The sequence below is a fragment of the Tachypleus tridentatus genome, chromosome 9 (genome assembly GCF_004210375.1).
Source record: "Tachypleus tridentatus isolate NWPU-2018 chromosome 9, ASM421037v1, whole genome shotgun sequence".
In the NCBI taxonomy this organism is placed as follows: Eukaryota; Metazoa; Arthropoda; class Merostomata; order Xiphosura; family Limulidae; genus Tachypleus; species Tachypleus tridentatus.
In genome coordinates, this window is record NC_134833.1 from 142327649 (window position 1) to 142352464 (window position 24816).

At 35.4% G+C, this 24816-nt stretch overlaps 1 protein-coding gene across 1 annotated transcript in view; it reads left to right on the forward strand.

Moving 5' to 3' along the window:
- LOC143227501 (uncharacterized) overlaps positions 1-24816 on the forward strand; it is a 148784-nt gene that overhangs the window by 113986 nt on the left and 9982 nt on the right. Inside the window, exons 4-5 of the mRNA XM_076458942.1 lie at positions 14034-14393; positions 14627-14806. Of these exons, the coding sequence (XP_076315057.1) occupies positions 14034-14393; positions 14627-14806 (540 nt within the window). The remainder of the gene's footprint in view (positions 1-14033; positions 14394-14626; positions 14807-24816) is intronic.

Consider the following 24816-nt stretch of genomic DNA (forward strand, 5'->3'; position numbering starts at 1 on the left):
CTTAAAACATATGAAATAGTTTCTGAATGTTTGTCGTTATGAACATCAACGTACAATAGGTTATAACATTCCACATACCATTACAAGGTTTCAACAAATCCGTTCGTTTTTGTATAAGATATAAAACAGAAATAGTGTACAAAATCGATCTCCATGGTAACAAATATGATTTTTTTTTCGTGAACTCGCTGTTACCTTTGACATCGGCCCTCCAAATATTAATCACTTCTAAGTTGGGTTATAGTCCAAGTGTATACTAACTTTCGTTCAAATCTACCCAACTGTTTTCGAGAAATATTGGTGATAAACACACACACACACATGAATGAAAACAAAACGGTAATAATAATGATGTTGAAACTGCTTAAACAATAGTTGTATGATGTTTAAGCTCCATGTAACAAGAGTTAAATTAAGTAGTTAATATAGTACCAGTTAATTAAAGATGTCATGTAGCTAAGGCTGAAAACTAATCCCATCATAGCAAGGTACAACAAATAAATAAAATAAGATTCGTATTATTCTCAAATACTTACCACAACCAGTCAAGTAGTAACGTTTGAACAGGGCATCCTTACTGAAAACAGAGACTGTGATCCTGGAATGTAGTTGACGACATTTTATGAACATCCAATTTATACTCGTACATTTTTAGGAATAATATAGTTTTACATAACCAGTCCTGTAAATAAAATAACTCGAGACTAAAAATCCTAACTGATTAGACATACTTTCAATAAAGATGAAAATATTTTAGTAAGACAATGGAAATGAAAACGCATCCTTCAGAACTGTGTTGTTCTTTGTGTATCTTAAGGTATTCTAAAATAACACTTTGAAGGCTTAGATAAATGTGTCTTTTCAGAAAATTTCGCCCAAAAAGTGAAAATATTAATTATTGCGATTATAACAGCGGAAGCTAACAGTTATTAATGATACATACAATATACAAATTACATTAATATTAACTTAAGATCAAAGCTAGCTACTTACTTAGAGTGAATCTAAAAAAACAAATAAACCTTTTTATAAGTATAGACAATTTTATGTCTTTGTCTAACGTTCTTTTTTATAAAAAGTATCATTTTCGGCCTTAATCCCAAAAACATCTCACGAGGCTAGACCAGCTTAGGAGATTTAGGTTAGTCCCAAATACTTATATTAAGTTGATAATGCGAAACAAAATCTATAACTAAAATTTACTAATAAATAAGTATTTTAAAAGCAATATAAATAGATACATTAGCTAATATTATTAACTAGACTATCAGTACAGAGACAAAAGTGGACACGTTATCTATGGAACACGAAACGAACTAGCTGTTGTCTCCAGGCGCTCTCCGTTTCACCAAACTTTTACTACACGTTTAAAATATATTAATAAAAACTCATATAATCCTAAACTCCAGGAACGTGAAGTTCCTAAAAACTTCAAATACAGTACATAACTTATATGACCAGAATTACCGTTACGTAATATTTGTATGTTTATGGCCATCATTGCCGTTTTGTAATATTTGAATTTACATGGCCCACATGACCATTAAGTAACACTTAAATGTTCTGTTAGGTGTCATATTTACTTAAAATAACACACCCTTGTGCACGTGAAGTGCAGTAGATCAAAAACCACAAAGTGGTTCTACTTAGTCTGCGTTCGCTTATCACCGCAGAATAATAAGGGTAAGGGTAGTAGTATTATCAAACAAATCTGTGGAACAAAGTAAAGATTAGAAGCATAAGTTTACTGATAAAAGATGTGTCGTTAACTACAATTAAGATTTAGAGAGATAATGGAGATGTTACAACCCTCAACTCTCGTCAAATTGTTTTAACTTCAGAGACAATAAAGATGGTATTTATAACGCTCTTTGTCATCAATTTGTTCTAACTTTAAAAGAGTCAATATAGATTACATTATAATGGTCTTTGTCATCAATTTGTTCTAATTTTAAACAAAAACCAATAAAAAATTCCCACTTAGGTTTCCTAAATCCAGACAATTATCAAAATAACTGTAATGCATACAACAAACCTTTGTTTATCATACAGTAGAATTTTAAGTTCTGTCCTTGCAACAAGCACCCAACTTTCACGACTGCTAATTCTGAAGGTTTGATTATATCTTTGTTAATGTAATTTATAAATATAGCTTTGAGAACTGTCAGCAGATATACTTGTAATGTATCCTGAAAAGTTGCAAACTGTCTCACATATACACAATCCTATGGATTCAGTGCTCTCGGGATCTTCAGAGTAAGTATGCTTTTGTTAATGTTTTACTGACACTCTTAATATTTTGTGGAAGAGATGGTTAAATACAGAAATACATAAGAATGTTATTGAACGATTCCTTAAAAAAACCTGGTTATTTTACTGTACAAATATGTGAAAACTGCTACTAGCAGTGCCATGTATGGAAGCGTCATTAACCACGAGAACGTTTTCCCCCAGTTTTAGCTAACCTATATAAAGGAGAAAGAAAGACCTTACACCCTGAACTGCCCTTGGGGCAGACCTTAATTTTTATTTGGGACATTTAACTGTGTGACTAAGAATCGGGAATGCATTGCTTGTGCTTTCTAGACTCTACTGGACAAGTGATAGCTGAAAGAAACTTGACCGATGTTTACTGGTGTCCTAAACACACGCTTCCAAACCTATAGTCGTAATACGTATTTGTTTATTTTGTGATTATTAATTTGTTTTGCTACTGAATAGTATTACATGCAAATAAAACTAATTTGTATGTAACATTTTTATCGCATAAATGATGACAACATGTTCGATTCAATGCTCATGATCCTTTATTGAATCATTAACTGTCAGTGGAAATACTTATAATGTATGGTGAGAGTTTGCGAAATGTCATAGAGATACACAAGTCCCATGGACAGGGGGCTTAGATCCTGTGGGGATGGGGTATACATCCTCCCCTTCATTTTAGGTGGTGGCATGGTGCATATAATGATCCCCCAATAACAAATTGTGTGTTTGTTCTTGTGATTCTCGTGTTCTTATTAATCGAATTACACATGCAAGTATACATACAAGGCTTGCAAGTACTATCACAGAATCTACCTACGTCTTGTACGTAGTGTAAGATAAAGTAAATTTTATCACAACAGATTGAACAGAGCATGAAATTCGAAAATATTACTCTCAAGCGTATTCTCCAGTGATCTAGATCTGGCAGGCCATGTGTAGCTTGTAGCGGTTTTCCTACGCCATTTGTTCTTATGCATGTCTAGACAATTTTATTGTCGAACACCTTACTCTCCTTAGCTGCTGAAGGCGCTGACCATAGAGTATGTTTAGTGTACAGTTAACGACAGGTTCGGGCCGCTCGGATCCAGACGCGCCTTACATCAACACCCTCCGCTCCCTTTAGTCTGAGCCTCGATTTTACAACAGGGCTCATTAGACCTGTGTTTGTAGCCCTCAATAATCCATGAAATTTCAGATTATCACCGCCCTCTAATATAGTGCTGGTGCTTTATGGTAAAAGAACAATATATTCTTTTACCATAGATAGTAAAAATATTGTATTTTCTTGTATAATTAGAACACAAAAGGAGCGATTTCAACGGCCTAAAGCCTCTTCTCGAATTGTATTGTTAGTTTTTGTTTAGGTGTTTTTATTTAATAGACGTGCTTATAGACATTATATCACAACGTGCTTATCTTTTCATGAGCTTAAACAGGAATATAATATATTTGTGATTAATTAAGAATTTTTTCGTGAATCTTGTAATTACTTGTATTGTAACTAGCATACATTATTGTCCCAGCGATACCCAGGCGGGCAGTCGGCTCGGTAGTCACTGTAAGGTTCGAGCGTTCGACTTAAATACATTGTACAGTTCAGTCCTACTTCCATTCTATGCTATCTTCGTTCGTTGTACGTTACAGTTTTTTAATAAAGGCTGTATTTTAGCCTGTTGAGTCATCTGGGAAACAGATTCCAATTATGACAAGCAAGCGTCTGAAAGGTTCCGATATTAGACAGTTCTACAAGTCAGTTACTGGTACTACAAGTGACAGTGCAGATGCAGATAATCCAACAACCTGAAGCAAAGGAATAGAAACTTGCCATACAGAGGAAATACCATGTTCATCAGAGGACGAGTCTGAAAATGCATGTGCAACTATTGCACATCATGAACCACCAGATAGTTGTGAAACAAGTTTGTCCAGTAATGAAAAATCTGACACTCCACAGATACAGTGTGAAAAGCCATATCATCCAGACGCACAACTAACACCACGACAGAAAGCAAAATTTCAAAATATCAACTTCCAGGGCAAGTGGTTTGATGAGTTCCCATCGCTGCATTCAGACAATCAGACTCAAAACGTCATATGCTTTCATTGTGCCAAGGCGGAAAATAGAGGCCTTTTTACAAGGAAATTGGAGAGGCCAGTCGAGTATACCTTCATATCCACCGGTTTTTGCAACTGGAAGAAGGCAAAACAGAAATTCAACGAACACCAATCCTCTCCTCAGCACAGATTCGTTATATCTCCAGAAGCTTCACTTGATGTAACTCCAGTGACTGTCCAGCTACATGATGGAAAAAAAACAGCAGGAAGAATGCAAAAAAAAGTCTAGCCAAAATATTCAGAAGTTTACGTTTCTTTCTGCGTCAAGGTTTAGCATCACGTGGACATACTGATACGGAGGGTAATTTCCTGCAGTTAATAAAGCTCCTGGAAGAGGAAATCCTGAGCTGACGGCCTACTTGTCAAAGAAAACCACATTCACATCACCCCAGGCTCAAAATGAAATAATGGAGATGTTCAGCCATCAAATACTGAGGAACATAGCACACAAAGTGCAGAAAATTAAAATCTTTGCATTAATGGTTGATGGCACTCAAGATGTCACAGGTGCCGAACAGGAAGCAATATGTGTACGATACGTAGGTGAAAACCTTGACCTCCATGATATATTTCTAGGTTTGTACAACTGGTAAAACAATATCCTCGACAATACTTGATGTACAAAGTAGACTCAATTTACCATTGTCAGGATTAAGAGCACAAACTTATGATGGAGCCGCTAACATGAGTGGTGCGTACAGTGGATGCCAGGCAAAAATAAAAGAGAAGGACCGTCAGCTTTATTTTTTCACTGCGGAGCACCCAAGGCTAGTTTAACAATGCAGCATGCAGTTGAAGCTTGTGAATGTGTTCGGGATTCTATCCAGTGGGTACATGAACTTCGTGTCTTGCTTCAGAGGTCAGGGAAATACAAGACAATCTTTGAAAATATTGTATAGTCAGACAGCCACAATGGTCCAGTTAAATACATCCGCTCACTGTGTCCAACACGCTGGTTGTGCCGTTTATCTGCAATTGCATGTGCTAATGATCACTACAGTGACATTGTTGATTCTTTGTCTGAATTAGCAAATGACAAATCAGATGTAGCAGTGAAAGCACAAGGTCTGCTGAATAGATTTGACAAAGGAAAGACAGTTTTAGGATTGTTGATGGCTCAGCATCCATTAGCTGCATTAGAGGAACTAAATCGTGCATTCCAAGCAAAATCAGCGACAGTATCTGACATGATTGAAGCATTTCCAATGACAGTTGAGCAATTGCGGGTATTGCGAACAGAGGAGAATTTCAACAAGATATTTGATGAAGCTGAGAAAAAGGTGACTTCTCTAGATCTGGTGCCTATTGAACTACCACGCATTTGCAGCCCCCCCAGAAGGATTACAGGTAATGGCTCAGCACACCATTACTTGACAACTTTTACATTATAGAAAATACGATTATGTCAGTCACTTTCTTTATAAACCCGTTAACCTTACCAGTCGCTCGTATATTACTTGGCAGTAAAAGATAGTTATATTTCTCAAATCTGAGATCAAAGACAGATCTAAACATTTCTTTAAAACGATGGACTTTCACACAACTTTTAATAAACCAGGAGAAAGTAAAAACATGAGTTTACATAATTCCTTTTCATTAGATAACGCAGCAGTTTGTTGATAATGGAATATTAGCCATTCCTTTGTGCAACCACATTTGCAAATAAATAACTGAAGATTAAGTGTTGGGGTCCAAAAAATCCCAGCTGCTGAGTAGACTTCAACTGTGAATTTTAAAAATCTCAACAGAAAAAGACATAGTGTTTTTTGTTGTTTTTTCTTTCGAAAGGTGTGACTGTTTGTTCTAGAACGATACATACAATTATAGAAACTTTTATTCCAAACTATTCAAATAAGGGAAATAGTCAATTACTGATTCTCAAAATATATAAGAAAGTTTACATTGAAAAAATTCCAAATTACGAAACAGAAGGTTAACGTTTTAGGCATAGAGTAGAAGTGTGTAACGAAATGCAGAATTTTGATAGCAAATATAAAGTAAAACGTTACAAAACAGTAACTTTGATTAATAAAAAGATATATGAAGGTAACAAAACACTTAATACAGTCCAAATGTGATCAATCAAGAATGCAAACATGTAACAAAAAGTCAAAATTTGATTATTTAATAAGATGCAATCATACTATAACTACAAATGTTACTTTCACAAATAACTTCTCCCCAATCACCCCAGAAAATTTTGGTTTGTTTGGAATTTCGCCCAAAGCTACTCGAGGGTTTTCTGCGTTAGCCATCTCTAATTTGGCAGTGTAAGAGTAGAGGGAAAGCAAGTAGTCATCAGCACCCACCACCAACATCTGGGCTACTCTTTTAACAACGAACAGTGGGATTGACCTTCACATTATAACGCCCTAACGGCTAAAAGGTCGAGCCGAGTGCCTTATCTTCCTGATTATGCGGGCCCCTCCCAAATAGAAAACAGGGTAATAATAATTTCACCAAATGTCCAATAAAATAAATTTCTACATAAAGGTTCTGCGGCATCAGTTTTACCAGGTGGAACTTATAAATTCCAGTTATTACCCACGTTTTAAAATACAATTTAAAAGTAAAATTCAGGATTGAGAAATTCAACAGAAATAATACCAAACAATGAGTTTCACTCTTCAAAACTCAAGATCTAAAGAATTTACACGTTCCGATTTAAAAAGTTTGAAAAAATAATTTCGCGCAAAAGTGATAAAGTCAGGATTAATATTGTTCAAAACTCCTTGATACTTTCATTACCAATATGTATTATAGAGTTTTGAAACAAATCTCGAAAATACTAGAAATAATTTTATAAATGAAGTAGGAAAATATTGTAGAATATAACACTATTATATTTTATACAGATGGTTGTAATTCCAATGAAATTTTTTATAAAAACTACACGAAACCTGTTTCATAAAATTATAAAAATTTAGTGCAAATTTTTTTTTATAATAGCTCTATCGAGTCTTTATTAAATTTACGCCTTTAATAAATCACTGGAGGTTTTATGAAACCTGGTGGAATTTCTTCTTTTTGTCTCCACTCACAAATAACTCTCTTTTTGAGTAGTCATCCGTTTTTAATAAAACAAATAGTCAAGTTCTTAGCATGTAGCATAAGTTTACAGCTTTTAAATTCATCTGACTGTCATGAATGCTGGTTGGTGTGGAATCTGTCATCATACTGTTAATCATTGGAAATGTAGTTTACTGTCTCCTATACATCAACATGTACATCTGCCACTATTACATTTCATTAAAGAGTTGGGTAGCTTGCAGATCACCATTGGAATTGTAACCCCAGCAACATGAATATTTATCATCTGAATCTCCATGATTCACATTGAAACAAAAGTAAGTATAAGGCACTAGAAACCTATAATCATGGGTTTGTACACACGAAAAACCTAGTGTGGCTGTCTATGCAACAACACACAGACACGTTGAAAATGCACTCGGTATCTCTGGTGATACCATCTTTGTATCATCAACCTCTAAAGGCGATGTGAAATATTATGAATTGTGATCGCTTAAAATTAGCAAATAATGCACAAGAATATGACAATAAAATTCATGAACTGGTAAACATACTTGAACCAGATTTTTGGAGTACTGATAAAGTTGCTGCCTTGGAAATACGCTGATGACAAATTGTATGAATTCAGTAAGTTCTCTCATCACGAAATCATCATTAATGATTTTTGTGACTATGTGAAAAATGTCCTTCGAAATCACCATAAGCACGAGATTTCAAGAACTGTACAAAAGGCTAAAAATGTTATCAATAGTGGTATTCTTAGTTTCGCAGAAGCAGAAAAAGGGTTTTCAATAACGAATATTATATATACAGATGAAAGAAGCCGCCCTACAGTTGAAAATGTGGCAAACCTCATGACAATTGATTTCATTGGCCTCCCACAGGTTTCACAGAATCCCACTTTTCCAGTTCAAATATGGCTATGAAAATACACACAGTTGATGACAACGGGTTCAAGCGTGGAAGGAATAAAGATTTTAATGATAATCAAGTGGCAATTTGGAAATATTTAAAGCATGCTGAATAAATTATTTGAGTAAGATATTTTTGTTGTTATTTTAATTATACAAAATTGTGGTGTGTAACGCGACATATAACCGGTTGTTAAAATATTTGAATCGTATCACTGTTCTAAACATTACTGAATCTAACGAAACTGCGTCGTTTAACCAATACAAAATAATGATAAAAAAAATTTAACCAAATAGACACTCATGAACTGACACTAAAAGGAGTAAATGTTTGAGATGTACATGAAGCTTCCTTTGTAATTGCAGATAAACGTAATTATCAATTTTAACATCCTGGAAAGAAATAAATCGACAGATTCATAAAATAAAAAAGTTTTTCGAAAGCTGGGCTGCATACCCTCTTAAAGTTCGTAAAATTTTTTTAATATAGTTACACGCTGTAAATGTGAAAATTTTCATTTTTGATTCTGCAATTCAACGAAACTAAAGTACCAGGAAACAACTGAAGCTACACTGTATGTTGACGAATGTTTACAAACTAATTGTTGTTTAAAACTAGGATATTAGTTTTGGATCCAAAAACATTTAATTTAAATTAAACAAATACAGAAGTTACTCCCTGTCTTTTTTTTTAGGAACGTTAATGCATATCTAATTGGGTATCGATAGCTTCTAAAGTAGCTGTAATAATGAAGTATTGGTATGATAAATATACATTTACGATATGTAAGACGTGAGTTTATTTATATTTTTATAAATTTTTCATAACGAATTCCATAAAATGATTATTAAATACTGACAGTATCCATACTCTCATGATTTCTTCCACAACTTTTCTAGTTGATTTGGTTTGTATCTCTATTCAGTTGTTTCTTCCTGTACGTTTTAAGATGACATTGATATAATAGCCTTTACACAAACCCCTACATGAAATATGCTCATTATTTGACATGAGATTTTCTTCACAAACTATGCATTTAACATTTTCCATATCCACACACAAACTGTTAAAACAATAAACCATTTCATTGTTCCTAATTAAATTACATCTTCTAAACTACTTCTGAGACACGTAAATTCAGTATTATTGACGGTCAATGGTTAAGTACTAAGAGGTTACAATTGAGGGTCTATAATATTTCGTGATTCGAACGTTTCCTAAGCCTCAGAGATAAATGTCTACTTACTTTAGTGCAGTGGTTCTTAACCCTGTTAGAGGTACTGAACCCCGGAAGTTTCACTGAACCCTTCGTAATTGGAAAAATAAAATATGATTTTTTTCAAATTCAAAACATAAGTAGATATTTTACTAGAGCACAAAATGAGCCATGCATCAGTTGCACATAATATCACTGTGTTCAAAGAACAAAACCAACAAAACATGAATTTCACACACAAACAAAAACATAACTCAATGTATATATACTGCAAATCAACGTGACTTTTGCTGTTGTCTTTCAGAGACAAGTTCAGAAAAGCGCGGCTTCACCTTGGCAAGTGCCACTCTTATATCATTTTCGCAACAAAAAATGTTTCTTTTCTTCGATTTTTATGTCTATCAAGCTCGAAAAGAATTGCTCGCAAAGATATGTTGTGACAAACGGTATGATTATCTCAAGGGCTTTCTTAGCAATAAGAGGGTACGCTACGATTTGGTGACACCAGAACGTTGAAAGCGTTGTTGTTCTAAAAAGTTTCTGTTGAACCTCTTAGCTCTGCTGAAGTTCAATGATTTCGTCGAGGTATTCATCATTGGCATCTGCTGTCGCAACACTAAACGTGAACGGCTGTCTCACCCTTGCTGGATATGACTCTCTGGTGAGGAAGTATTCGTCGAGAAACTTTGCGAGCTCATCTAAGTGCATTACAATTGCTTGCTTCAGTTCCCCGAGTACAGAATTGTCACCGATTTCAGACACATCTTCGATCTTACTCACACAGTCGTCCAGCAGGGGAAAGTTTTCAAAGTTATCATTCTCTGTTCGTCGTTTCTATAACGGTAGCTTTTTTGAAAAGCCTTTCACCAGTGCACCAAAACCAGAGTTTCGTCCCAGCATGACTGGAGCTCCGTCTAAACAAACTGCAGAAACCATATCCTACGAAAGATCATTGTCTCTAAAGAAGTCATCCACAACTTTCTTCACGTCGACTGCCTTAGTTGTTGTTATAAGAGGAAGCTTACAAAAAAAAATCTTATCTCATCGTTCTTCACATAGCGCACGAATACAACGAGCAAGCTTAGATTGGAAACGTCAGTGTTCTGGTCGAGTTGAAGGCTGAATTTTGCTGGGCTTGAAATCAGATTTGCAACTACATGAGCCAAGATGTCATCGCTCATGTAATCTATTCTGCTGCTGATGGTGTCATCTGAAAGAGAAATTTGGAATAACGTATTTTCAGCAGCTTTTCCCAGCATGATATTCGCCATCTTCATCGCAGCTGGTTTCACGAGTGCTTTACCAATGGTGTGTGGTTTGTCCTGCTTTGCGATCTAGTACGCAACTTCGTACGATGCTGTGAGGATCGGTTTGTCGACGGATACAAAGCCGATATCAGGCAAAGTAGCCTTTTCATCGAACCTGGCTCTCTTTACCTTGAATTCAGCAAGCGTTGTATTCTTGTATTTTCCATCTCCATGCAGCTTTAGGGAGTGTTCTCTTACTTTAGCCGGTTCTAGACTAGAATTGCTCAACTTCGCATTGCAAATCATGCATTGAGGACGCTGACTCCCATCATGTTCCGTTATACACGTGAATCCATACTGTACGTATTCGTCCGACCACTTTCTGTGTTTGCTCGACATAGTTAGTATGAAGGGATTCAAAGATTAGGAGAAAAATAAAAAAATGACGCACGATTACTACAGTCACAAGTCGACTACTAAGACACAAAGTTCCCTGCAGCACAGATATTAAGTGATGTGATGTGATCAGCCGCAGCCAATGATGGCCAAGTGGGCATGAACGAAATGGACACACACACAGTGTGTGTGTTTTGACCTTCGCCAAACACCTAACATTGACTCACCGAACCCCTGGGTTACACGAATTTGTCCAATGTGTAATTGTCCCTCGGTTAGGTAAGTAAATTATTGGACTTAGAAAATTTAAGACCGGTATTATATTTTTCTAGAACAAAAAATATAGCTCTAAATAATGTTTGCTTGCATTTTATATCCTGTAAATTATGTTTAAATACCTAACATACAAAATAATGCAATTAGTATCTAACCTAACAAATACGAAAAATCACTAAACACAAAAGCTAGGTAGAACTAGTTAATAAACTTGTAAAATGGAACCGAACCAGACAGAGATATAAAAGGACATGCCACTTCACCGAATTCTGAACACTTCAGAAGAAAAATAATTCATTTATATCAGGTTAACCCATTAGTAATGTCCCAAAATTTAATACAGAAGGGAATCACCATTTCTTTCTTTTTAGAAGGTTGTAATGACTACAATATATACTAAGACGTGTATACACCTGTCCAGAAATGAAAGAAACTAAACCAGCTCCCCTTTTCAGCTCATTAATAAAATAAACTCTTATGAAGATGGATGTGTCTACAGCTTAAGTGATGCGCCACGTTCAGGTCGTCCTTTGAGTTTATTTTTCGTCTTTTTCCTGGTGCACTTGATGAAGATTCTGCTGTTACAGTTGTAGAATTAGCACAGAAACATAATTCGACCAATTCAACAATTCACCGTCATCTGCAACAGCTTGGAAAGGTGTCAACTCTTGAAACGTAGGTTCCCCATGATTTGACTGAAGCCAACCTTAGAACAAGAGTGGACATTTCTACTTATCTGTCTTCTCGTGAACGTAACTCACCGTTTTTGGACATGTTAGTGACTGGAGATCAATGAAAAATGGATATTTTATAACAGTTTTTAAGTGCAGCAGATAATGGATCAGTGCAGGTAAACTGGCTAAAGCACAGCCCAAAATGGACTTAGACGCTAGGAAAGTCTTGTTAAGCATTTGGTGTGATCTACTTGGAGTTGGTGCCACTCAATGTAAGGGTTACTTCAGACTTCTATTGTCAAAACAGTTAGTGCGCTTGAATGTTACACTAAAAGATAAGAAGCCTGTTTTGGTCAATCGTAAAGGTGTTGTGTTACACCAGGATTATGCACGGCCCCATACAACAAGGATTACATCTGCAAAAATTGAAGAGCTAAATTGGTTAAAACTTCCATCATTCTCCTTATTCTCCAGAATTTGCTTCATCTGATTATCATCTCTTCTGAAGTTTGCAGAATTATCTTGATGGAAAAGAGCTTGGAACACATGAACATCTCAAAACTACCCTCACTACATTCTTTTCCTCCAAACCCCAACAATTTTATGGAAGTTGCGTTCAGAAGCTTGTGAATCGTTGGCAGGGAGTAATTAATAATAATGGAACATACATTATTAATTAAATAACATTGAAAGCGTTTGAAATCCTTTCTCCTTTACTGAATCTCAAATCAGACATTATTTAAGGGATGACTGATATTAGGAACTCACCTACTTTGTGTATAGCTATCTCGGAATTTCATTAGAATCATTATAGTTTTTAATCAGGCAACCTTAAAATATTTATTTTATGAATAATTTACAATATTTTATGAATACAACATCTGGGTCCCTATGTTTTGTCAGTTTCAATCCTTTTCTGATTTTCTTTTTAAGTTCAGTAGCCAGTTCTATTTGTCGACTGAGCTATGATTTGGTTCTTCCTTGTATATGTTTGTTTACTATTTTTGTAAGATGGTATACGAGGGTTGGTTGGTTGTAAAATGTATTTTATAGATTCCAGACTTTAACATAGTATTATAATAAACATAATGGTCAAAGCTCATGTATACGATTTCGCTCTATAAGTTAATAGAAAGTGTATCTTTCTTATAAAAAAGCGATTACGGTAGGTAAGACACTATATGTATCTTTTCATGACTTGTGGATCAGAAAATTTAGATGAGTTTCGTATTACTTTAAAACTAGTGTCCGTGCCATCCGTACATAGCGCAATCAACGATAATTATAATACTGTTTAGAGAATATTCCCAATATGCACATAGTAAGGAACCTATGTATAGGGAACGAGGCCAGCAATCAACATTACCTCCCTTTATCATACAATGCATACGGTCTGTTCTCTCTACGGCATATTTATGAGCATGCGCAATTTCAGAGCCCTCAGAATTCATCAAAGACGAGTTGTATATATACCAGCAGATGAGAAAAAGGAGATGTTTATAGTTTTATTTATTTTATACGTATTTTAGAGTGTCGAAACGATGGAGTGTAAGATTGTATTAGCAATTTTGTTTTTATATTTTAACTTAACATCGTTGCATTTTTACCCTACAGACCCATCTACATCCACGGTATTCGTTACGGACGATAATCAAATGACTGGTGACTTAGAACGTCAGCGTCGCGAGGCTGGCGAAGACTCTACCACGGTCTCTTCAACGGAAGGTGTAGAACGTCGGCGTCGTGATGCTGGCGAAGGCGCTTCCACGGTCTCTCCAACGGAAAGTGTAGAACGTCGGCGTCGTGATGCTGGCGAAGGCGCTACCACGGTCTCTCCAACGAAAGGTGTAGAACGTCGGGAGGCTGGCGAAGGCGCTACTGCGGTCTTTCCAACGAAAGGTGTAGAACGTCGGCGTCGGGAGGCTGGCGAAGGCACTACCACGGTCTCTCCAACGAAAGGTGTAGAACGTCGGCGTCGGGAGGCTGACGAAGGCGCTTCCACGGTCTCTCCAACGAAAGGTGTAGAACGTTGGCGTCGGGAGGCTGACGAAGGCGCTTCCACGGTCTCTCCAACGAAAGGTGTAGAACGTTGGCGTCGGGAGGCTGACGAAGGCGCTTCCACGGTCTCTCCAACGAAAGGTGTAGAACGTTGGCGTCGGGAGGCTGACGAAGGCGCTTCCACGGTCTCTCCAACGAAAGGTGTAGAACGTTGGCGTCGGGAGGCTGGCGAAGGCGCTACCACGGTCTCTCCAACGAAAGGTGTAGAACGTCGGGAGGCTGGCGAAGGCGCTACTGCGGTCTTTCCAACGAAAGGTGTAGAACGTCGGCGTCGGGAGGCTGGCGAAGGCACTACCACGGTCTCTCCAACGAAAGGTGTAGAACGTCGGCGTCGGGAGGCTGACGAAGGCGCTTCCACGGTCTCTCCAACGAAAGGTGTAGAACGTTGGCGTCGGGAGGCTGACGAAGGCGCTTCCACGGTCTCTCCAACGAAGGTGTAGAACGTTGGCGTCGGGAGGCTGACGAAGGCGCTTCCACGGTCTCTCCAACGAAAGGTGTAGAACGTTGGCGTCGGGAGGCTGACGAAGGCGCTTCCACGGTCTCTCCAACGAAAGGTGTAGAACGTCGGCGTCGGGAGGCTGGCGAAGGCGCTACCACGGTCTCTCCAACGGAAGGTCATTAACTGGAACTATGAACTCTTTTTAGTGAAATATTGTGGTGTCATTCGCTCATTTGTAACTTTTGTATCATGTGTATAAATTAAAATTGTACAATTCTTTATCGTTGTTTAAGAACTGGTGTTTCGGAAGTTTTGCTTGGTTAATGAAACTTCATAGAACAGCACCACGTAAAGGCTTCGTTGTAATATAGGGAAGATGCATCTACAGCTACTGTAATTCAGTGTCCTTTCCATTGTAATAAAGGAAAGATGTATCTACAGTTACTGTAATTCAGTGTTGATACCCGTAATGTACATACATAACCAAATGTGTATCGGTCTGTATTTCTATTCCTTCTCAAAAAACCTATTACAAACTTCGCTTTAAAACCAAAACTTTCCTTCACACAATTTAATACAATTATTGTAGCGTTTTTCTAAACATCTTTTTCCTCAGATATCCATGTTTGTGTTATCTAATTCGCAACCTAATGTCTCTTTTTCTTCGTCTTGCTTTTTGAATTGTACATGTCATAATTTTACAAAAACATCGCATCCAAATCATATTTTTTAACTGTTAGACATCCATGTCTCTATTCTACTTGTACTCTATTCAAATATCTATTCTTGCCATTCTGTATATCCAACACCCAAAACTGTATTCTTCGTTGTATTACTCACCACTTCGCATCTATTCCTTCTTCGTTTTACTATTTGAAATTCATCGACCTGTTCTTCACATTTTTATTATAATCTGCCATCCAGATTTTTATTTTTCACATAACTTTTAATTGTTTTACATCCATAATACTATTCTTCCTCGTCTTCATAAGTATTGTATGTAGAAATCTGTTCTTTCCTTTTTTTCTAAATATTTATTCCTCAGATCTCCGGTTTGCATTATCTTACTGACTGCATGATATCAAGGTCTCTATTTTCCATCCTCTTCATAATTATTTAAAACTGAAATCTCAATTCTTACCATTCTATATATCTTACACCCAAATATCTATTGTTCGTTCTATTATCCACTACTTTCCACCAACATCTCTATTCTTTTTCGTTTTTCAAATTTGTAACCGTATATCTATTCTAAATAATTTTATAAAAATCTGGCATTCAGATCCTTATTATTCAACTACCTTTTAACTGTGTGACCACATCTCTATTCTTCATCGTCTTTCTATGAACTTAACATCATAATCTCTATTCTTACATTTTTTCAAAGCACTTATTCCTCGAATCTACATTTTGCATTATCTTGCCAACCACATGATATCCAGGTCTCAATTTTTCATCCTCTTTCTAACTATTTCACACTCAAATCTCAATTTTTACAATTCAGTGTATCTAACACCCAAATATCTATTTTTCAATGTATTACTAACCACTTCCACCCATATCTCTATTCTTCTTCGTCTTGCTATTTCAAATTCATATATCTATCCTTCATATTTTGTAAAAATCTTCCATCCAAATCTTTTTTTTCATCTATGTTTTAACTGTTTGTCATCCATAATTCTATTCTTTATTGCCTTGCTAACTTTTTGAGATCTAAATCTTTATTCATACATTTTTCTGAGCATTTATTCCTCAGATCTCCATTTTGCATTATCCTGCCAACCACATGATATCCAGGTCTCTATTTTACATCCTCTTCCTAACTATTTCACACTGAAATCTCAATTTTTACCATTCAGTGTATCTAACACACAAATATCTATTCTTTGTTGTATTGCCCACCAATTTTTACCCACATCTCTATTCTTCTTCGTCTTGCTATTTGAAATTCATATATCTATTCTTCATATTTTATAAAAATCTGTCATGCAAATCTTATTTTTCACCTTTATTTTAACTGTTTGACATCCATATCTCTCTTTTTCAACACTTTCATAAGTATTTGAGTTCCAAATCTCTATTCAAACCTTTTTTCTAATAATTTATTTCTTAGATCTCCATTTTGCATTAAATTACCCACTGCTTGACCTTCATGTCCCTCTTCTTCATCGTCTTGCTATCTATTTCACAACCAAATCTATATTTTTCTCCTTCTGTATATCTATCACCCAAATCTCTATTTTTCGTTGTATAACCAACAAGTTCCCACCCACATCTCCATTTTTCTTCGTCTTGCTATTTTATAATCATATATCTATTCTTCATAATTTTATAAAAAATCTAGAATTCAGATCTTTACTCTTCAACGACCTTTTAACTGTGTGACCTCTATATCTCTATTCTTCATCGTCTTGCTATGTATTTAACATCATAATCTCTATTCTTTCCTTCTATCTAAGCATTTATTCCTCATATCTCCATTTTGCATTGTTTTATCGACCGCACGATATCCAGGTCTCTTTTTATTATCCTCTACCTAACTATTTCACACCCAAATCTCTATTCTTATCCTTTTACATATCTAACACCCAAATCTCTATTCTTCTTTCTATTACCAACCACTTCCCACCCACATCTCTATTCTTTTTTCGTCTTGCTATTTCAAATTCATATGCTCTTCATCATATTTTTACAAAGGCATGGCATCCAAATCTTTATTTTCCATTTATTTTAACTGTTTGACATCCATATCTATATTCGTCATTGCCTTGCTAATCGTTTGAGATCCAAATCTTTATTGATACTCTTTACTAAGTATTCACTCCTCAGATTTCCATTTTGCATTATCTTACTCAATGCTTGACATCCAGGTCTCTATTCTTGAATGTTTTTAACATTTTAACTATTTAACATTCAAATATCTATTTTTGCCATTCTATATATCTCACACCCAAATATTTATTCTTCGTTGTGTTCATACACTTTTCTTGGTATTTATTCCTCAGATCTCCATTTTGCATTATCTTATGGAACGTTGACATCCAAGTCTCCATTCTTGAACTCTTTCTAACTATTTGACATTCAAATATCTATTCTTGCCATTCTATATATATAACACTCAAATCTCTATTCTTCGTTGTATTATTCACCACTTCCCATCCATACTTTTATTTTTCTTCGTTTTACTATTTGAAATTCATAGACCTCTCATTCACATTTTTATAAACATCTGGCATCCAGATCTTTATTTTTCACATAACGTTTAATTGTTTCACATCCGTATTTTTATTCTTCGTCGTCTTTTTTAGTATTGGATGTAGAAATATCTATTCTTACCTTTTTTTAAATATTTATTCCTCAGATATCCATTTTGCATTATGTTTCCACCACTTGGCGTCCAAGTATCTATTTTACATCCTCTTCCTAACTATTTGATACTCAAATCTCTATTTTTGTCAATCTCTATATCTATCACCTAAATCTCTATTCCTCAATATATTACCCATCACTTCCCCTCACATCTCTATTCTTCTTCGCTTTGCTATTTGAAAATCATATATCTATTCTTCATAATTTTACAAAAATCTGGCATCGAGATCTTTATTTTCACCTTTATTTTAACTGTTTGACATTTATATCTTTATTTTGCATCGCCTCCTAAATGTTTGAGATCGAAATCTTTATTCATACCTTTTTCTGAGTAATTATTCATCTGATCTCCACTTTCCATTATCTACCCACCACTTCACAGGCAGGTCTCTATTGTTCATCCTCTTCCTAACTATTTGATACTCAAATCTCTATTTTTGTCATTCTCTATATCTATCACCCAAATATCTATTTTTCAATGTATTACCCACAACATCCACCCACATCTCTATTCTTCTTCATCTTGCTATTTAAAATTCATATATCTCTTTTTCATATTTTTATAACCATCTGGCTTCCACATCTTTATTGTTCATTAACTTTTTAACTGTTTGACATTCATATCTTTATTCTTTATTGCCTTGCAAAGTATATGACATCCAAAACTCTATTCATACCTTTTTCTAAGTATTTATTTCTCAGTTCTCCATTTTGTATTATCTTACCGACCTTTTCACATCCAGGTCTGTGTTCTTCATCGCATTGCTAACTGTTTGACACCCGGATCTCCATTCTTGTTCTTCTATCAAATTAACACCCAAAACTCTTATTAGTTGTATTATCCACCACTTCCAACCCGGATCTATTGTCTTTTTCGTCTAGCTATTTGAAATTCATCAATCTACTCTTCATATTTTTATAACTATCTCGCTTCCATATTTTTATTGTTCACCTACCTTTTAACTGTTTGACGTCCACATCTCTCTTGTTTATCGTCTTACTAATTATTTGTCATCCGAATCTCCATTCTTTACCCTTTTTTTTTTATATTTATTCCTCACACTTCCATTTAGCAATATCTTACCGACCGCTTGACATCCAGGTCTCTATTTTTCATCGTCTTGCTGACGATTTGACACTCAAATCTCTATTCTTGTCCTTCTATCTATTAGACTCCCAAATCTATATTTTTTCTTCTATTACCAACCACTTTCCAATCGGATCTCCATTCTTCATCTTGTTACTATTTGAAATTCAAAAAATATTATTCATATTTTTATAACTATCTGGCTCCAACATCATTTTTCTTCACCTACGTTCTAACTGTTTAACATCCACATCTCTATTCTTTATCGTCTTGCTTACTATTTAACATCCAAATATTTATTCTTCACCTATTTTCTAACTACTTATCCCTCGCATCTCCATTTTGCATTATCTCACCGACTGCTTGACATCCACATCTCTATTTTTACTCGTCTTGCTAACTATTTCACACCCAAATTCCTATTCTTCATTGTATTACCGACCACTTCTCACCCAGATCTATATTCTTCATCGTCTTACTATCTGAACTTCATATATCTATTTTTCATAATTTTATATATATCTAACATCCATATCGCTATTCTTAACCAACTTAACAACTGAGACTAAACAATCTTTTATTATCAAGTTGGAAAGAAATGGTATAGTCAAGGCTTCTTATTATAAACAAAGCATTATCCTGTTTACCAAGAGTATAAAAATAACTCGCAAACCAAATAATCCCGACAAGTTGGTACGTTTCCATATTTTGTTTGTTTATAAAAGAAACAGGTTTGTTTAAATAACGTTATTTTTCCAAGAAACAGGCCTCACTCAACCAAGTGCTGGTCTAAAACAATGTTTTTAAATCAGATTGATAAGTACAGGATGTTTTAAAGCGAAACAAAAGGATGGCGTTAAATTTATCATTAATCACGTGCATTCTAAATTACCATTTTGTAACCTGCTCAACGCAATACCTTTAACTCAGTAAATAATAAAGCAATATTGATTTGTTTAAACAATAATAACAGTACCTGAATGGCGTTGACCATATTTGGTCCTTAAAACATATGAAAATTTGTCTGAATGTTTGTCGTCATGAACATCAACGGACAATAAGTAATAACATTTCACATATATACAAAGTTTAAACAAATCCGTTCGTTTTTGTATAAGATATGAAACAAAAATAGTGTACAAAATCGGTCTCCATGGTAACAAATATGATTTTTTTTTTCGTGAACTCGCTGTTACCTTTGACATCGGCCCTCTAAATATTAATCACTTCTAAGTTGGGTTATAGTCCAAGTGTATACTATCTTTCGTTCAAATCTACCCAACTGTTTTCGAGAAATATTGGTGATAAACACACACACATGGATGAAAACCAAACGATAATAATAATGATGTTGAAACTGCTTAAACAATAGTTGTATCATGTTTAAGCTCCATGTAACAATAGTTAAATTAAGTAGTTAATATAGTACCAGTTAATTAAAGATATCAAGTAGCTGAGGCTTAAAACTGAACCCATCATAGAAAGGTACAACAAATAAATAAAATAAGATTCGTATTATTCTCAAATACTTACCACAACCTGTCAAGTAGTAACGTTTGAACAGGGCATCCTTACTGAAAACAGAGACTGTGATCCTGGAATGTAGTAGGAGACATTTTATGAACATCCAATTTATACTCGTATATTTTGAGGAATAATATAGTTTTACATAACCAGTCCTGTAAATAAAATAACTCGAGACTCAAAATGCTAACGAATTAGACATACTTGCAATAAAGATGAATATATTTTAGTAAGACAATGGAAATCAAAACGCATCCTTTAGAACTGTATTGTTCATTGTGTATCTTAAGGTATTCTAAAATAACACTTTGAAGGCTTAGATAAATGTGTCTTTTCAGAAAAATTCGCCCAAAAAGTGAAAATATTAATTATTGCGATTATAACAGCCGAAGCTAACAGTTATTTATCATACATACAATATGCAAATTACATTAATCTTAACTTAAGATCAAAGCAAGCTACCTACTTAGAGTGAATCTAAAAATACAAATAAACCTTTTTATAAGTATAGACAATTTTACGTCTTTGTCTAACGTTCTTTTTTATAAAAAGTATCATTTTCGGCCTTAATCCCAATAACATCTCACGAGGCTAGACCAGCTTAGGAGATTTAGGTTAGTCCCAAATACTTATATTAAGTTGATAATGCGAAACAAAATCTATAACTAAAATTTACTAATAAATAAGTATTTTAAAAGCAATATAATTAGATACATTAGCTAATATTATTAACGAGACTACCAGTACAGAGACAAAAGTGGACACGTTATCTATGGAACACGAAACGTACTAGCTGTTGTCTCCAGGCGCTCTCCGTTTCACCAAACTTTTACTACACGTTTAAAATATATTAATAAAACCTCATATAATCCTAAACTCCAGGAACGTGCAGCTCCTAAAAACTTCAAATACAGTACATAACTTATATGACCAGAATTACCGTTACGTAATATTTGTATGTTTATGGCCATCATTGCCGTTTTGTAATATTTGAATTTACATGGCCCACATGACCATTAAGTAACACTTAAATGTTCTGTTAGGTGTCATATTTACTTAAAGTAACACACCCTTGTGCACGTGTAGTGCAGTAGATCAAAAACCACCAACTGGTTCTACTTAGTTTGCGTTCGCTTATCACCGCAGAAGAATAAGGGTAAGGGTAGCAGTATGATCAAACAAATCTGTGGAACAAAGTAAAGATTAGAAGCATAAGTTTACTGATAAAAGATGTGTCGTTAACTACAATTAAGATTTAGAAAGATAATGGAGATGTTACCACCCTCAACTCTCGTCAAATTGTTTTAACTTCAGAGACAATAAAGATGGTCTTCATAACGCTCTTTGTCATCAATTCGTTCTAACTTTAAAAGAGTCAATATAGATTACATTATAATGGTCTTTGTCATCAATTTGTTCTAATTTTAAACAAAAACCAATAAAAAATTCCCACTTAGGTATCCTAAATCCAGACAATTATCAAAATAACTGTGATGCATACAACAAACATGTTTATCATACAGTAGACTTTTAAGTTCTGTCCTTGCAACAAGCACCCAACTTTCACGACTGCTAATTCTGAAGGTTTGATTATATCTTTGTTAATGTAATTTATAAATATAGCTTTGAGAACTGTCAGCAGATATACTTGTAATGTATCCTGAGAAGTTGCGAATTGTCTCCCATATACACAAGTCCTATAGATTCAGTGCTCTCGCGATCTTCAGAGAAAGTATGCTTTTGTTAATGTTTTACTGACACTCTTAATATTTTGTGGAAGAGATGATTAAATACAGAAATACATTAGAATGTTATTGAACGATTCCTTAAAAAAACATGGTTATTTTACTGTACAAATAAGTGAAAACTGCTACTAGCAGTGCCATGTATGGAAGCGTCATTAACCACGAGAACGTTTTCCCCCAGTTTTAGCTAACCTATATAAAGGAGAAAGAAAGACCTTACACCCTGAACTGCCCTTGAGGCAGACCTTAATTTTTATATGGGACATTTAACTGTGTGACCAGGAATTGGGAATGCATTGCTTGTGCTTTCTAGACTCTACTGGACAGGTGATAGCTGAAAGAAACTTGACCGATGTTCACTGGTGTCCTAAACACACGCTTCCAAACCTATAGTCGTAATACTTGTTTGTTTATTTTGTGATTATTAATTTGTTTTGCTACTGAATAGTATTACATGCAAATAAAACTAGCTTTGTATGTAACATTTTTATCGCATAAATGAAGACAACATGTTCGATTCAATGCTCATGATCCTTTATTGAATCATTAACTGTCAGTGGAAATACTTATAATGTATGGTGAGAGTTTGCGAAATTTCATAGAGATACACAAGCCCCATGAACAGGGGCGTAGATCCTGGGGGGATTGGGTATACATCCTCCCCTTCATTTTAGGTGGGAGTATGGTGCATATAATGATCCCCCCTACAGTTTTGTCTGTTGAATTGTTTTATTGCATCATATGACTACAAATTATGTGTTTGTTCTTGTGATTCTCGTGTTCTTACCAATCGAATTACATAATTAGGCCTGGATGTAGGCTTTTTCAGTGGTCGGAATGTACATCTTTAATATAGGCGTACTTCTAATCTTTTCGATCCAAGTGATAGTTCGCAAGTATCAGTCACTAGGTCTAAGTATACATGCAAGGCTTGCAAGTACTATCACAGAATCTACCTACGTCTTGTACGTAGTGTAAGATAAAGTAAATTTTTATCACAACAGACTGAACAGAGCATGAAATTCGAAAATATTACTCTCAAGCGTATTCTCCTGTGATCTAGAACTTGCAGGCCATTTGTAGCTTGTAGCGGTTTTCCTACGCCATTTGTTCTTATGCATGTCTAACCGGTTTTATTGTCGAACGCCTTACTCTCCTTAGCTGCTGAAGGCGCTGACCATAGGGTATGTTTAGTGTACAGTTAACGACAGGTTCGGGCCGCTCGGATCCAGACGCGCCTTACATCAACACCCTCCGCTCCCTTTAGTCTGAGCCTCGATTTTACAACAGGGCTCATTAGACCTGTGTTTGTAGCCCTCAATAATCCATGAAATTTCAGATTATCACCGCCCTCTAATAAAGTGCTGGTGCTTTATGGCAAAAGAACAATATATTCTCTTATCATAGATAGTAAAAATATTGTATTTTCTTGCATAATTAGAACACAAAAGGAGCGATTTCAACGGCCTGAAGTCTCTACTCTAATTGTATTGTTACTTTTTGTTTAGGTGTTTTTATTTAATAGACGTGCTTATAGACATTGTATTACAACGTGTTTGTCTTTTGATGAGCTTTAACAGGAATATAAAATATTTGTGATTATTTAAGAATTTTTCGAGAAACTTGAAATTACTTGTGTTGTAACTAGAACACATTATTGTCCCAGCGATGCCCAGGCGGTCAGTCGGCTCGGTAGTCACTGTGAGGTTCGCGCGTTCGACATAAATACATTGTACAGTTCAGTCCTACTTCCATTCTATTCTATCTTCGTTTGTTGTACGTTAGAGTTTTTCAATAAAGGCTGTATTTTAGCCTGTTGAGTCATCTGGGAAACAGATTCCAATTATGACAAGCAAGCGTCTGAAACTTTCCGATATTAGACAGTTCTACAAGTCAGTTACTGGTACTACAAGTGACAGTGCAGATGCAGATAATCCAACAACCTCAAGCAAAGAAATAGAAACTTCCCATACAGAGGAAATACCTTGTTCATCAGAGGACGAGTCTGAAAATGCTTGTGCAACTATTGCACATCATGAACCACCAGATAGTTGTGAAACAAGTTTGTGCAGTAATGAAAAATCTGACACTCCACAGGTACAGTATGAAAAGCCATATCATCCAAACGCACAACTAATATCACGACAGAAAGCAAAATCTCAACTTCCAAGGCAAGTGGTTTGATGAGTTCCCATGGCTGCACTTAGACAATCAGACTCAAAACGTCATATGCTTTCATTGTGCCAAGGCGGAAAATAGAGGCCTTTTTACAAGGAAATTGGAGAGGCCAGTCGAGTTTACCTTCATATCCACCGGTTTTTGGAACTGGATAAAGGCAAAACAGAAATTCAACGAACACCAATCCTCCTCTCAGCACAGATTCGCTATATCTCCAGAAGGTTCACTTGATGTAACTCCAGTGACTGTCCAGCTACATGATGGAGAAAGAAGCAGCAGGAT